The sequence below is a fragment of the Desmodus rotundus genome, chromosome 7, assembly GCF_022682495.2.
Source record: "Desmodus rotundus isolate HL8 chromosome 7, HLdesRot8A.1, whole genome shotgun sequence".
Classification (NCBI taxonomy): Eukaryota; Metazoa; Chordata; class Mammalia; order Chiroptera; family Phyllostomidae; genus Desmodus; species Desmodus rotundus.
This window is the reverse complement of record NC_071393.1, coordinates 129,053,295-129,065,992: the sequence shown is the minus strand read 5'-3', so window position 1 is coordinate 129,065,992 and position 12,698 is coordinate 129,053,295. Positions and strand designations below refer to the sequence as shown.

Sequence of the window (12,698 nt, the reverse complement as noted above, 5' to 3'; positions counted from 1 at the left end):
AGTGTTCCAGATGCCAGGGAAACAGTTCAAAAGTCCAACAAGTTCAGCAAATAAATATTTGTGGCATCCCAAAGATGGGCTGTGGGACAGTCATTCAAACTTGAGTTTCCCATTGATTTTTAATAACTAGGAAAGTCCTCATTATATAATATAAAGGAAAAAGCAAATTACATACCAACTTGGAAGAGCTATAGAACATGTGCCTCTTCTAAACATATTCCACACACTACAGACAGGCCAGATAACACTGGCAAATCCAACCCTTAGTTACCACTGCTTTCTCTGGGTTCCTTTTGCGCTTAGGGCCACTGCACAAAGTTTAGTGCAGAACTGCTCCCTACGTTAGTTTTGTGGCCCCAAGATTATTCCTATGTACCCTGCCCTTTCAAATGCTGGCTTAGCTAAGGCCAGACTCAGAGTTCCTTCCGTCAGCTCCTGAGTGGGCATTCTGGGCGATCACATGGTGCTGAGCTTGCAAATCATCAGCTCCCTTTCAGCAACGCCCTCTCGTGCAGCTCCCTGGGTATTTACTACGTTCTGCTCCCTTTGTAAAAGTGAGGAGAAGGCCAGAAAAATGATACTGCTGACACCAGTGATAGGAAACACTCGTGCCTCATAAACTTACCCCGTGTAGACTGGTGTGGCCACTAAGGAAAACAACAGGGCGTGGAAAATTAAAAACGGAGCTGCCTTATGACCCAGAGAACCCACTTCTGGGAGTCTGTCTGAAGAAGCTCCAAACACTGATTTGAAAGAACTCGTGCACCCCTATGTTCGTCGCGGCATTGTTTACAATAGCCAAGATCCAGAAGCATCCCGAGTGCCCATCCACAGACGAGTCGATCAAAAAGTTATGGACTATTACTCAGTCATAGAAAAGAATAAAATCTTACCATTTGTGACAGCATAGATAGACCTCGAGGGTATTACGCTAAGTGGAATAAGTCAGAGAAAGACAAGTATCATTTGATCTTACTTATATGTGGAAGTTAGAGAGCAAAACAAACAAAGAAACAGAGTAGAAACAGATTCATGGATACAGAGATCAGACTGAGGGCTGCCAGAGGGGAGGGGCTGGGGGGCTGGGTGAGAAAGGTGACGGGATTGAGAAGCACAGGTTGGCAGTCACAGAATAGTCACGGGGATGTAAGTACAGCACAGGGAATACAGTCAGTAACACTGTGACAACTATGTACGGTGCCAGGTGGGTACCGGATATACCAGGGGATCCCTTTGTAAAGTGTATGATTGTCTAACCACGATTCTGTACACCCGAAACGAATATAAAACAATGTTGAATGGAAACTACAATTGAAAAAATAAAACCTTATTCCAACTACAAGACGATCAGGTGGACATGGGCTGGATCCGAGCCTGGCGAGTGGAGGGGTATGGGAACAGGAACCGAAAGTTAACGAGACTCTGGGTGCGACTACTGGGAGCCGGCCTGCGTAGGCGGGGAACCCCTGTGCCCACCAAGCGTGTCTGACCTTCTCCATTGCTAGGAGATTCCCCAGTGTCCTTTCACTAAGTCCCCTTTCATCTATGCCACTTTGGTTGGGTTTCAGTTCTCTGCCACAAGAATGCCTTGCTGAGAACAAGACGTGGCATGCTGAACACAGTGCCTGTGTGTCCTGGCCCCTGGCAAAGGCTGTTCTTTGCATATTTATGATCACAAACGCAAGGGAAGGTGGGCGCGGCTCGGGCCTCACCATTTCCAAGCCAAGGCCTCGGCCTGACTATGCCCTCGGCTCTGGATGGAACCAGGGAAGAACTATTCAGATGATCCTTGCTTTACGTCCTTCAGCCCTTGGTTACCAATTCTGATGAGAACCTCCAGTTCCTACGCTGCCAGGGCCCTAAGCAGATTCAAGAAGGGTAAATCCCCTTCTCCAGGAATTACGTTCCCACAGATGAGCCTGAACTGCCACTAGCTTCCCACATGGCCACCCCCTCCCCATTTCATTGTGCCTGAGGTCAAGCTCTCTGCAATAGAAGGCCTCGTCTATTCCAGAAACGAATGTGCCAGGGATGCCAAGGGTTGTAGCAAACTGAGCCCCTCTCAGAGGGCATCTTCCTCAGGCCGAGCCCCTCCATCTCCCCTGCCCTCCCAACCCGGCTTCAAGCTGGCCAGTGACTGCTCTCGGCAGAAACAACCGAGGAGGTCAGGAGGGGCAGCTGAGGGGCTGCGGGAGGCTGTGCCGGGAGTCAGAAAGCCCTCGGTGCTCATCCCAATTTGTTCCTGGCCCACCCAGGCATGGTGACACATTTCTCAGCTGTGCTGAGACTCGATTTTCTACCTTTCAAATGGGGACACAAAGATTCCACAAGACGGTGCTCAGTGTGTTACAGAGAGTGTCACCCGTGCCACTTGGACTGTGTGAATTACAACTGTCACCTGTTCCACGGTCAAACTTCTGGGAGGGTATCTGGGGCTGAAATTCAGTGATTTCCCCCCGATATCAATGGGAAACCGGTCCTGAGGTTTACACACTGGGTAAATCAGACCTGGGGGAGTCTGGGGAAAGAGTGGAGGGGCAGCATGGGAGAGTGGGGCTGCTGCAGCTAAACCGGCTGGTTCAGGTCCCAGCTCTGCCACTGACTGTGTGACACTGGACATGTTACTTAAGCTCTCATGCCTCAGTTTCCTCGGCCGCAAAGTGGGGATTATTATAATAACAGAACCCGTTTTACAGGATTGTGTGAAGATTTGCAGATCAGGAGGTCAGAATGTAGTCAGTACTCATGAAATGTTGACACCCCAGGGCCCGGTGACGTATACTTCCTCATTTTTGACCATGAGCTTCTTCGCAGCATCTCTTGCATTGCCGTCCAGAGGCCTCTCTGGATGGTGGACAGCAGCCTGGCCTGGGAACCAGCAGGCGTTTTCTCTGACCTCAGGTGTGCCCCTAACCTCTTCTGTGACCTGGCCCTCTCTGTCATCGCTTCTTCCGTTGGACCTGCACCGGCGACCGGGGCACCACCCCGTTCCAGGCATTGTGTGCAGCCGTGTGCCGTGCCCGGTCCCGTGCGTGGTTTAGTCTTGATAAAAACTGATTAATTAACTGCTTTGTTTAAAGCCATGACCAGGCCTCCGCCCAGGAGTCGCAGCCCTCAGAAGCGGCCGGCCTGGCTTCCCAAGGGCCAGCAGGGTGAGGGCCTCGTCAGCACCCAGCAGAGCCTGACACGTGGCAAGGGCCCAGTGGACATGAGATCTTGTTATGTGGAAGGGCTAGGATCAGAAACCCTCTTGTCCTTTCTCCTCCTTTCTCTCCCTCTCCCTCTGCACCCCTCAAAGGTCAGAGGGGTAAGGGGCAGGGTGTGCTGTGTAGTTGGTGGGGCAGGGGGCAGGCCAAGGGGGTGGGGGCACACTTCAGTTCATGATCATGTTCACCCTGCTTTTCCTTCTGACAAGGATGGGGCTGTGGCAGCTGCTGGCACTCAGCTCTCTGGCCACCACTGAGAAGGACCTTGCTGTTTGCTTCGGCCTCCCCCAGAGCCACGCCCTGACAATGGGTCACCGTGCTGGCCCAGGCCAGTGCAGCTCCCTCAGATCTCCCGGGAGCTGGTAAAGGGCTCCCTTTTGAAGACTGGGAGACTCTCCCTGCTACTGGAGCTCAGCAGCCTGGGGCAGGGCTGCAGCTGGTCCCATGGGAGCTGGACTCAGGATCCCGCTTGGTCTTAGCCGGAGGGGCCATCCCTCTGCACAGGTGGTCAGCAGGGGCAGTTTTAGGGCCCCGTTTCCTCAAGTCCTGCCCCCGCCCCGCCCCTGAGAGCAGACTTACCCAGGCCCAGGTTGGAGATGGTCTTGAGGTCTGAGAGGCTGCTGGCCTCAAGGATGGCCTGCGGCAGCCTCAGCGTGAAGGGCAGTAAATCTCTGTGGAAACACAAAGGGTTGGACATCATGTCTGGGGGGGATCTCTGTCTGCTCCCCAGCTCCCCTAGCCCCCAAACCCACAGACCCTAGTGTGAGGACCCCAGCAACCCTGCTAGCTGCGAGGTGTCCACGTGGACTGGAAACTTCCCTGGGGTGCAGGGGTGTGGCCCTGAGGCTGAGGGAGCACCCAGTTGGATCCAGGTCCTGAGCCAGCACTAGGGACCCAGAGATGTGGGAGACCCACCATGCAAGTGAGGAGGAGGCCACAGCTCTTCCCGAGCTTTCCTGGCCTGGGAAGCCCAGGGAACTTCCATTAAAGGCTCTATTCTGGGTAAAGCGAGTGACCCACCCCTTCCTGCCCTTTAACCCTCACTGCTCCCCACTGAGATGTGCAGTGAGCGCACAGTCAGCCTTCCCTGGTGAGTGCAGGTGGGCATCCCTGACAACGCTCAGACAGCTTAATCTGCTGCTGCCTTTGGTCTGAACAGGGAACTGTTCAGGGGTCTCTCCAGAGACTGCCCAGCAGCGACTCAGAAACCCTCTCCTTTTGTTGTGCAGGTAGGGAAACTGTGGCCTAGAGAGGGAAAGGACTATGTCCAGGCCCCAAGGCGGGTTGAAGGCAGAGTGTGCTGAGCCCCAGGCCTCCTGGCTTCCAGCCCAGCGCTGTTTCCAGGGGCCAGGAAGGGGAGTGAGGCTCTGCAGGGTCCCCAGGATGGACGGTCCCAATTCCTGGCATTTAAGGCCCATCACAGTATGACCCTGACCTCCCCTTCCCAGCCATATCCACTGCTTTATCCACCTTCCCCCCAAACCCCAATTCCACCCCTGTGGGTAGGCATCAATACCTTTGTAATTAATTAATTAGTTCCCAGGACCAGAATGCCCTGGGGGAGCCGCTAGAATGCATATTCCAGATCCCAGTGAGCGCCCAGGGGTGCCCAGTGTCGGGTGTGGTGGTGGACCAGGAGTGACATTGTTAAACAGCTCTCCTGGGGACGCTGGTGGACATAGCCTTGGGAGGGAATCACGACTCCCAGGGCGAGGGCTGGCAATAAAAATAAAAATTAAGGAGCTCTCCAGATAGGTATGTATGTATATATTTCCTTATAAACTACTAAGTCTATTAGAAAGCACGCACAAAGAGAGAAAATTTCAAAATGAGGTTTTTAGAATAAGTGTTCTAACATCTCCCTCCACCCCCTCCACACACACGCTCTGGGGGGTCAGCTTGCGCACCTCCCAGGGCGCAAACGCCCTGCCCTGGAGGCCTCTGTTCTAGCGGCGCTTTTCCAACTTTGTGGACCCTGACTGCCCGTAAGAAACGCGTCTGGCTTCGTGGTGTTGCGTACAGAACACACACTTCAGACCGAGTTCAAATGAGACTCATTCCAGCTGCATGAGACGTGATGGTACTTTCTAGTCTAGTTTAGTTTTCCATTAAAAAAGAGCCAGGCCCTGGCCAGTGCGGCTCGGTTGGTTGGAGCATCATCCTGTAAACCGAAATGTCACGGGTTCAATTCCCGGGCAGGGCACGTGTCTGGGTTGTGAGTTTGGTCCCAGGTGGGGTGCATGCAAGAGGCAACTGGTCAATGTTTCTCTCTCCATCGATGTCTCTCTCCCTCCCTCTCTCTCTCTCTCCTCCTTCCTCTCTCTCTAAAAGCAATGAAAAAAAAAATCCTCAGATGAGGATTAAAAAAGAGAGAGACTGTTACCATCCATTCCATTGACTTGATGACCTCCTCTGGGTGTTTTCTGATGTCAACAACCAACACCGGGCACCGACGGGGGGCCCACAAGGTACTTCAGTTCTGACCCTGCCCGCCTGGAGTAGCACAGCCTGGTCTCTCTTCCCTTTCATCGTCAAATGCAAAAATGACAGCCGTCAACCCAACAGGGGCCGTCCAGTGTGAATGCCCTGTCTTACTCCGTAACTGTGTAGGCCATGGAATAGAGATGCACCTGACAGGTCACACCGTGTAAAGTTGCATCTGATGGGTTAATTCATGGTACCAGAAATCCTTATATACAAGAATAGGCACCTGATTGTTTTAAAAGCCACTTTAGAGCAAAAAGGGTAGGTAACTGCTATTATTTTTTTGTAAATCAATCAAAACTATACCTATTTTTCTTGTCAAGATAAGCAAAAAATGTAACATCGCTTCAGTGTGCCACAGAAACCTAGTAATTAGTTTATGTGTGCCAGGAGGTGGAAAAGGTCGAAAATCTCTGCTCTAGTCACTGGTATTCCTGGTGGTCAGCCCATCTCCAGGGGCCGTACCTGTGTCACCTCTTAGCATTAACTCAGGTGTGGCAGGAAGGGGCTGATCACGAATGATGAAAGCCACCCCATCACTCAGGAAGTCCCAAGGCTGCAGGAGCTCCGTGAGGAACCTGGTCAGAGACCCACAGATGGAAGAACACCGTGCACCACGTGTGTTGTCTCGTCGATTCTTTGGCACAGGCTAGTTTTCTCCTCCCCCTGACAACCGTGGCCCCCCCCAGGTCCTGGAACATTTTGGGGTGATCTGGGGAGTGTTTCTAAGATGAGGACTAGGACAGCAATATCTGAACCCCCTTGATCCCCAAGGCCCCCTCAGCTCCATCTCCTCGCAAATCCTGGGTGACTTTTGTGGTTTTGAAAGTCAACCATTGTAGCCCTGGCTGGTGTGGCTCAGTAGATTGAGCGCTGGCCTGGGAACCGAAAGGTTGTCAGCTCGATTCCCAGTCAGGGCACACGCCTGGGTTGTGGGCTAGATTCCCAGTTGCAGGTGTACCAGAGGCCACAGGTTGATATCTCTCTCACACATTGGTGTTTCTCTCCCTTTCTTTCTCCCTCCCTTCCCCTCTCTCTAAAAATAAAATAAATAAAATCTAAAAAACAACAGAGTCAACCACTGCAGAAGGAAGAGCATGAATTCATTTTGGTAATTTTTTTAAGTGAGAAAGAGGGAGAAAGACAGAGACAGACAGCCTGAACGTAGGAATCCGTAGGCTCGGCTAACACCCTAGCTCTGCCATTCCTGGCAGCATGTCATTTTTACTTTCTGGTGTGACAGTGGGGACACGAGGCCCTCTCGTGGGTTGTGTTGAGAGTTAGGTGAGCTGGGGGACAGGAGTCACGCAGTGCCCCCCTGTACCGAGGGGCTGAGTGTGCTTCCTCTTCTCCCCGGAGCACAGGCCCCAGGCACTGCCCAGGGCCTCTGAGCAGCTGCTGAGGCTCCTCCCTCTCCCCCTCCCCAGGACCATCCAAGGGCAAGACAGTAGCTCCTGGCTCAGGTGGCAGCTCCAGACAGTAGGCAAAGAGGACCAGCTCGCCACCCCTCCCCTCCTCCTGCCAGGAAGAAGGTGGCAGCTTCGTCATGGCACTTAGTGCCTGGACACCTCCCAGAGAGGGCGGGCCTAAGGGGCCCCTCCCTTCCTTCCTCATTTCACTTAACTGCACCCCCTCCATGAGGCTACCGACTCCTGATCACAATGTGTGCTGAGGATAAGACCTCACAAACCTCGTAACGGGCTTAGCAGAGACCTGCAGCGTAGTAAGTGCTCCAGCCACGGTCAAGGGTGTTCACCCTCCTGCAGCCCAGGATAGCGGCCCTGGCATCTCCACACTCCTCCTCACAGTGGCTGCCCCCCCCAGGTCTGGTTCCCCTATGGGCTGCCTGGGCAGAGGCCTCCCTGCACATTAAAGCTGCAGTGGCCCCGGCTGGTCTCCACCCTCCCCTTGCTTCAATCCCACTGTCTGCTATGGCCACTCTGCTGTCTGACTGTAAACAGCAGCGTGGCTCGGCACACCTGCAGAAGGAAGTCCCCATTGCTCCTGGGCACGGCATTCAAGGCCTCCCAAGCATCTGGTCTCCCACCCACGTGTCCGGTTCCCCCACGAAGCCCTCCCTGAACTGTGTGTAGCTTTCCCACTGCCAGGCCTTTGCCCAAGCCGATTCCTCTGTCTAGAATTCTCTTCCTGCCCTTCATTTGCCTGGCCTCCAAGGTCACCTCTTTTACCAAGAGGGCCTGGACTCCTCCATTTTGTGGGGGTGGGGGCTTAAGGGGAGCAGTTCACACATCACCCTCTGCCCTCAGGCCCTGTACATTGTACTGGGCAGAAGCAGCAGCTGCAGGGTGAGACAGGTGTTAGCTCAGATCTGGCCTAACATTTAGCCGTGTGACCCGAGGCAAGTCACACCTCAGTTTCTCATCTACAGCTGCAACAAGAAAGCACTTGACCGTGTCTGGAGCACTCGGTGGCCATGCCCTCTGCCAAGCACCTTACAAGGATCTCCGTGTCTGATGCTGGGCACACCCAGGGGGAGGGGTCACCGGCAGATCAGAGGGTCTGAGATGGGACTAGCTCCCTGCAGGACTGCTGTAGGCTTAGAAAGAACTCGGTTAGCAGCTCGCCCCACAGAGCCTGATTCAACACCGATGCCCTGTCGCCCTCCCCCCTTCCCAAGACCCCTCCGACGTCTTTACCAGCTCCACGCACAGCCTCTGCAGGGTTTGCTCCTGAGGCCTGGCACCTGTGACCCTTGGAGGCTTGTCCCAACGGCTGGAGCCACAGGCCCCATGATGCCTGGGTGGGCCCCGGGGGCTGGATGGCTGGCTTGGGGGCTCAGCAGCCCAGCCTTTGAGGCCCTCTTATGCTCCAGAGCTGCCAGCAGGGTCTGGCTGGGGCTGGGGCAGCCCCCGTAACCACATCCTTGCTGGGCGTCTCTCCTGTCTTCATGGTCCCTCCCTGCTGCTTTCTCATTGGGGACAAGTCCTTCAGTGTCACCTGCCCATGAACCCTCTTCTCAAAGTCTGCCCCTGGGAGACCCCTGCTAAGCTATGACCATCCCTTGCCCAGAAGCAGTTCGCACATGCTGGGCTGCAGACAGGCCTGTTATAAGTGCAGGTCCTGTATACAATACGCAACATAATTATAAAGGCAGAGTCCTGCTTCCCACCCCAGACCAACTGAGTCGGAGTCTCTGGGGTGTCCCCAGGAGTCTGCATTTTTTGCCAGCTCTAGCACACTCACCAGTCCACCATCCAGCCTGGACCATTACGGTTTGCATTAGGTTTGGGCTGAGCGCCCTGAAGTGGCACCTGTGCCTTCCCATACCAGAATGGAGTGGGGGGGGGGCAGCAAGTGCTCCCCATGAGTGCTCGATGGAGAAGGACGGGGCCTCCTGCTCTGATGCAGTCCTCACCACGCCGCTTCACCGTTGTCACGGCTGGTCCATGCTACCCCGGGCAATGTGCTCGATGGACAGGTGGCCGGCCCAGGACTCAGGGCCCGCTGGGTAGCAGGCTCCGTGAAGGAGGCGGCGGTGGGCTGGGCTGGCAGCGCAGTGTGGTGTTGAGGGCACAGGCCTCAGAGCCAGGACTGGCAATTGTCCCCCGAGTGTTTTGCATTGATCACACCGCCCCTCTGTGCAAGGCCCTGCAGGAGACGGCCACAGGCTCGGGAGAGGCGCCTCTCGGTCTACTTCCTGCTGCCTTTGGTGCCTAGTTCTGAAGGAGCCCATGGGCCAGTTTTATTAGGTTGGCCAAAACGTCCGTATGGTTTTTTCCATAAAATAAAAGACACAGTTTTCATTTTCACCGAGAACTTTATTGATTTGGATATTTTGGGTATGCTGGCTGTCTCCCACCTGGTAGAACATTGATTGTTCTCAGTTAATGTCTCCATTTGATCGCTATCAACTGCAACCGGTCTGCTCGACTGTGGAGCCTCACCCAGCGAGCAATCTCCAGCACGAAGCTTCACAAACCACTTCTGACTCATTCGATCAGTCACAGCGCCTTCTCCACACACTGACAAATAATTTTTTGCATTTCAGTTGCATTTTTGCCTTTCTTGAAATAATAAAGCCAAAAATGTTGCATGTTTTCTTCCATATTCAATATTAAAATGGCTACACAAAACTTCACCAACTTTGATTTAGTTTTTTAAAAAATGCACGCTGATAGGACAGCTGTCATAATACTACCTGACAAAATTATTTTGAATGAAGTTAAAGGCAACTGAGCGCTGCTGGAGCCATTGTAGGGAGAAAACCAAATGTACTTTTTGGCCAACGCAATAGACTCCCAGCCCCCCAGAGCTCTCACACCTGGTGTTCCATCCTGACTGCCACTCCCTGACACAGGAAGCAACTGGGGCCGGGAAAGGTCGTGACTGGCCCAAGGTTGCCAGCTCGGGAATGGGCCTCCAACTCCCAGCCTGGGGCTCTTCCTCCCTCAGCACCTCCCTGCTGAGAGGTGGCTTTGGAGCTGATACCTCCTAGCCCCACATACAGGGGTGCCTGGCTCTGCCCTGTGCCCTCCCTGTGGGTTCCCTGGGTGTTCAAGGGCAGGTGAACAGGCACCTGCTTTTCTGGAAATGTGGAGAAAAAGCAGTCACAGGAGGAGAGGCTGGGGGATGAGAGTGGCGAGCCTGGTGGCCACGGCCCCAGAGCCCCCTGAACACATGAAGTCATCACCCGGCATACCCTCCAACTGCCCACCCGTGGAAACAGCCGGAACTCCTCCTGGGGGTCAGGCACTGTGCTGCCTCTTCGTTTGTTCCCTCCCCCAGCTGCTCTCCACTGGGCATTACTTCTGTTTTACACGAGGAGGAGGAGACTCTGGAGATGAAGCTCAAGTTCTGGGCTCAGCCATCGTCTTCATCCATCCATCCATCCATCCATCCATTCATTCAAAGCACCTGCAATGTGTCAACCACGATGCTAGGCACCTTCCACTAAGGTAAGAACTTCACAGAGCAGGGAAGGCCTGTCTCCCAACAGCCGGACATGTTGTAATTTGCAAAGTGCTGAGGCCGCAGATGCTTTGCCTTGTGGGCCTGGAGGGACAGGCCAGGTCATGAGAATTACTGCAGGGTGTGCACCGAGGACCTTGGAGCTTTATCTGTTGTCAGTCTCCACTCTGTCATGTACCAGCTGTGTGACCTGAGCAAGTTCTTGTCTCAGTCTTAGTCTCCTCATCTATAAAGTGCGAATAACAAGAGCACTGACCTCGTGTAATTGTTTGCAAGATTGAAAATGATAATGGTTATGAGAAGGCTCAGTGTGGGGTACCTGGAAAACCCTCGACAGGCAGCCGCCGTTAGCAACTGTTATTACCAGCACCCCCGTTTCTACCCAGCGGGCCCAGCAGGGTCGGGGCAGGCGGGAGCGGTGTTCTGGGTTGACTGTGGCTTTCACCCGAGGCAGCAAGGACGGTCTTTTGGAAGCAGAGAGAAGTGGACCTGCAGCCCTGGATCCCAAGACATCCTGCCCAGCCTCTGGACAGGCCTTGTCAAGACTCTGTATGTGGCTTGACTCACCAGCTTCTGGCACCCAAACGTATTTTTAAAGGCCTGTTGAGCGGCAACTGGTTCTGAACAAACAGAGTGGCTCTGAGGGCGGTTACCAGACCAGACGCCCACACCGCCCAGCAGCTGCTCAGCAATCACAAGCTCTCTCCCACGGGGGGGTATCAGCCCTTCCTGCTGCCCCTACAGGAAGTTCCTTCTATAACCCCTCCACAGGGTGCATGGGGTCCACACAGGGCTCCAAGCTGTCCTGGAAGCCAGGACACAGGAAGCTAAGGCGGTGGGCAGTGAGCCATGAGCAGGTGGTGGTAAGGAAAGGGTCCTTACCGGCAGGTCCAAGAAAACAGCAGAATTAACACCTCCCTCCATCGTTACCATGGCAAAGCCAGGGGCTGTCCCCTCTCTGTGTCCTGTGGGCTGCAGCCTTCCCTCTGGGGGCTCCCCCCCCCCAACATTGCAGGGACATCTGCTGTGCCAGATGCCCTCCTGTGGGGCCAGGTCTACTCACCTACTGACACAGTAGAACGCGATCAGTCTGAAGATGTCCTCAAACACAAGAACGGAGCCTTCCAGGTACAGTACTGAGGAGAGAGGACAAAGGCCTTGGATGAGTGTCCCTGCGAGAGGGAGGGAGGGTCCCTGAGTTCACACCACACTGCCAGGTGTGCTGGAGCCACATCGCAACAGCTGCCAATGGGCCCATAGGGTGGTGGGAAACAACTTCCAGGGCAGCGATCTTCAACCTTTTCATTTCAGGGCACATACACACTCATGACGAAAATTCTGCGGCACTCCAAAAACCATTATTTTTTGCTGATCTAACAAATAAAATAGGTATCATATTGATTCATTGACACCGGACAGCTATTGTTGTGTTGGCTGTTGTCATTTTTTTTAAGGATTTTATTTACTTATTTTTAGAGAGGGAGGAAGGGAGGGAGAAAGAGAGGGAGAGACACATTAATGTGTGGGAGCAACATCAATTGGTTGCCTCTTGTGTGCCCCCAACCGGGGACCTGGCCTGCAACCCAGGCCTGTGCCCTGACAGGGAATCGAACCAGCAACCTTTCAGTTTGTGGGATGAGCCCAACTCACTGACCCACACCAGGGCTGTTGTCATTTTTAAATTTGACAAAGAAAGTAAAAATAAGTCAGTGCCCCTGACTCAGTAGTCAGGTACTGCGTGTTTTGAAAATTCTTGCGGCACACCGGTTGAAAATTGCAGCTCTGTGGTGTTAATCCGCTGAGATCTAGGGTGGCGATTTATAGCAGCTGGCGTTATCTGAACTACTACACACCGTTTGGGACACAATAACACAGACGCCTCTGGAGTGTGAAAGCAGAACGGAACACTGGCTAGATCAGGGTCCTCTCACCTGGACAATTCTGAGGGCTGCGGGGCAGCAGGAAGAAAGTTGCCCTGTCCTGTCTTGGCCTCTGGGAGGGGCATTGAACGGGAGCCACCCGCCTTTCTCCCAAGAGGACCTATTAGGACCTCATTCGATTTGCCTGTGTGGTAACCCA

General features: G+C 53.9%; 1 protein-coding gene across 1 annotated transcript in view; it reads right to left on the bottom strand.

Annotated features, from left to right (window-relative positions):
• Window positions 1-12,698, bottom strand: part of RIN3 (Ras and Rab interactor 3) — a 102,029-nt gene that overhangs the window by 31,271 nt on the left and 58,060 nt on the right. The window contains exons 4-5 of the mRNA XM_053928361.1: window positions 11,683-11,755; window positions 3,786-3,877 (exon numbers count right to left, since the gene is read on the bottom strand). Coding sequence (XP_053784336.1) covers window positions 3,786-3,877; window positions 11,683-11,755 — 165 coding nt within the window. The remainder of the gene's footprint in view (window positions 1-3,785; window positions 3,878-11,682; window positions 11,756-12,698) is intronic.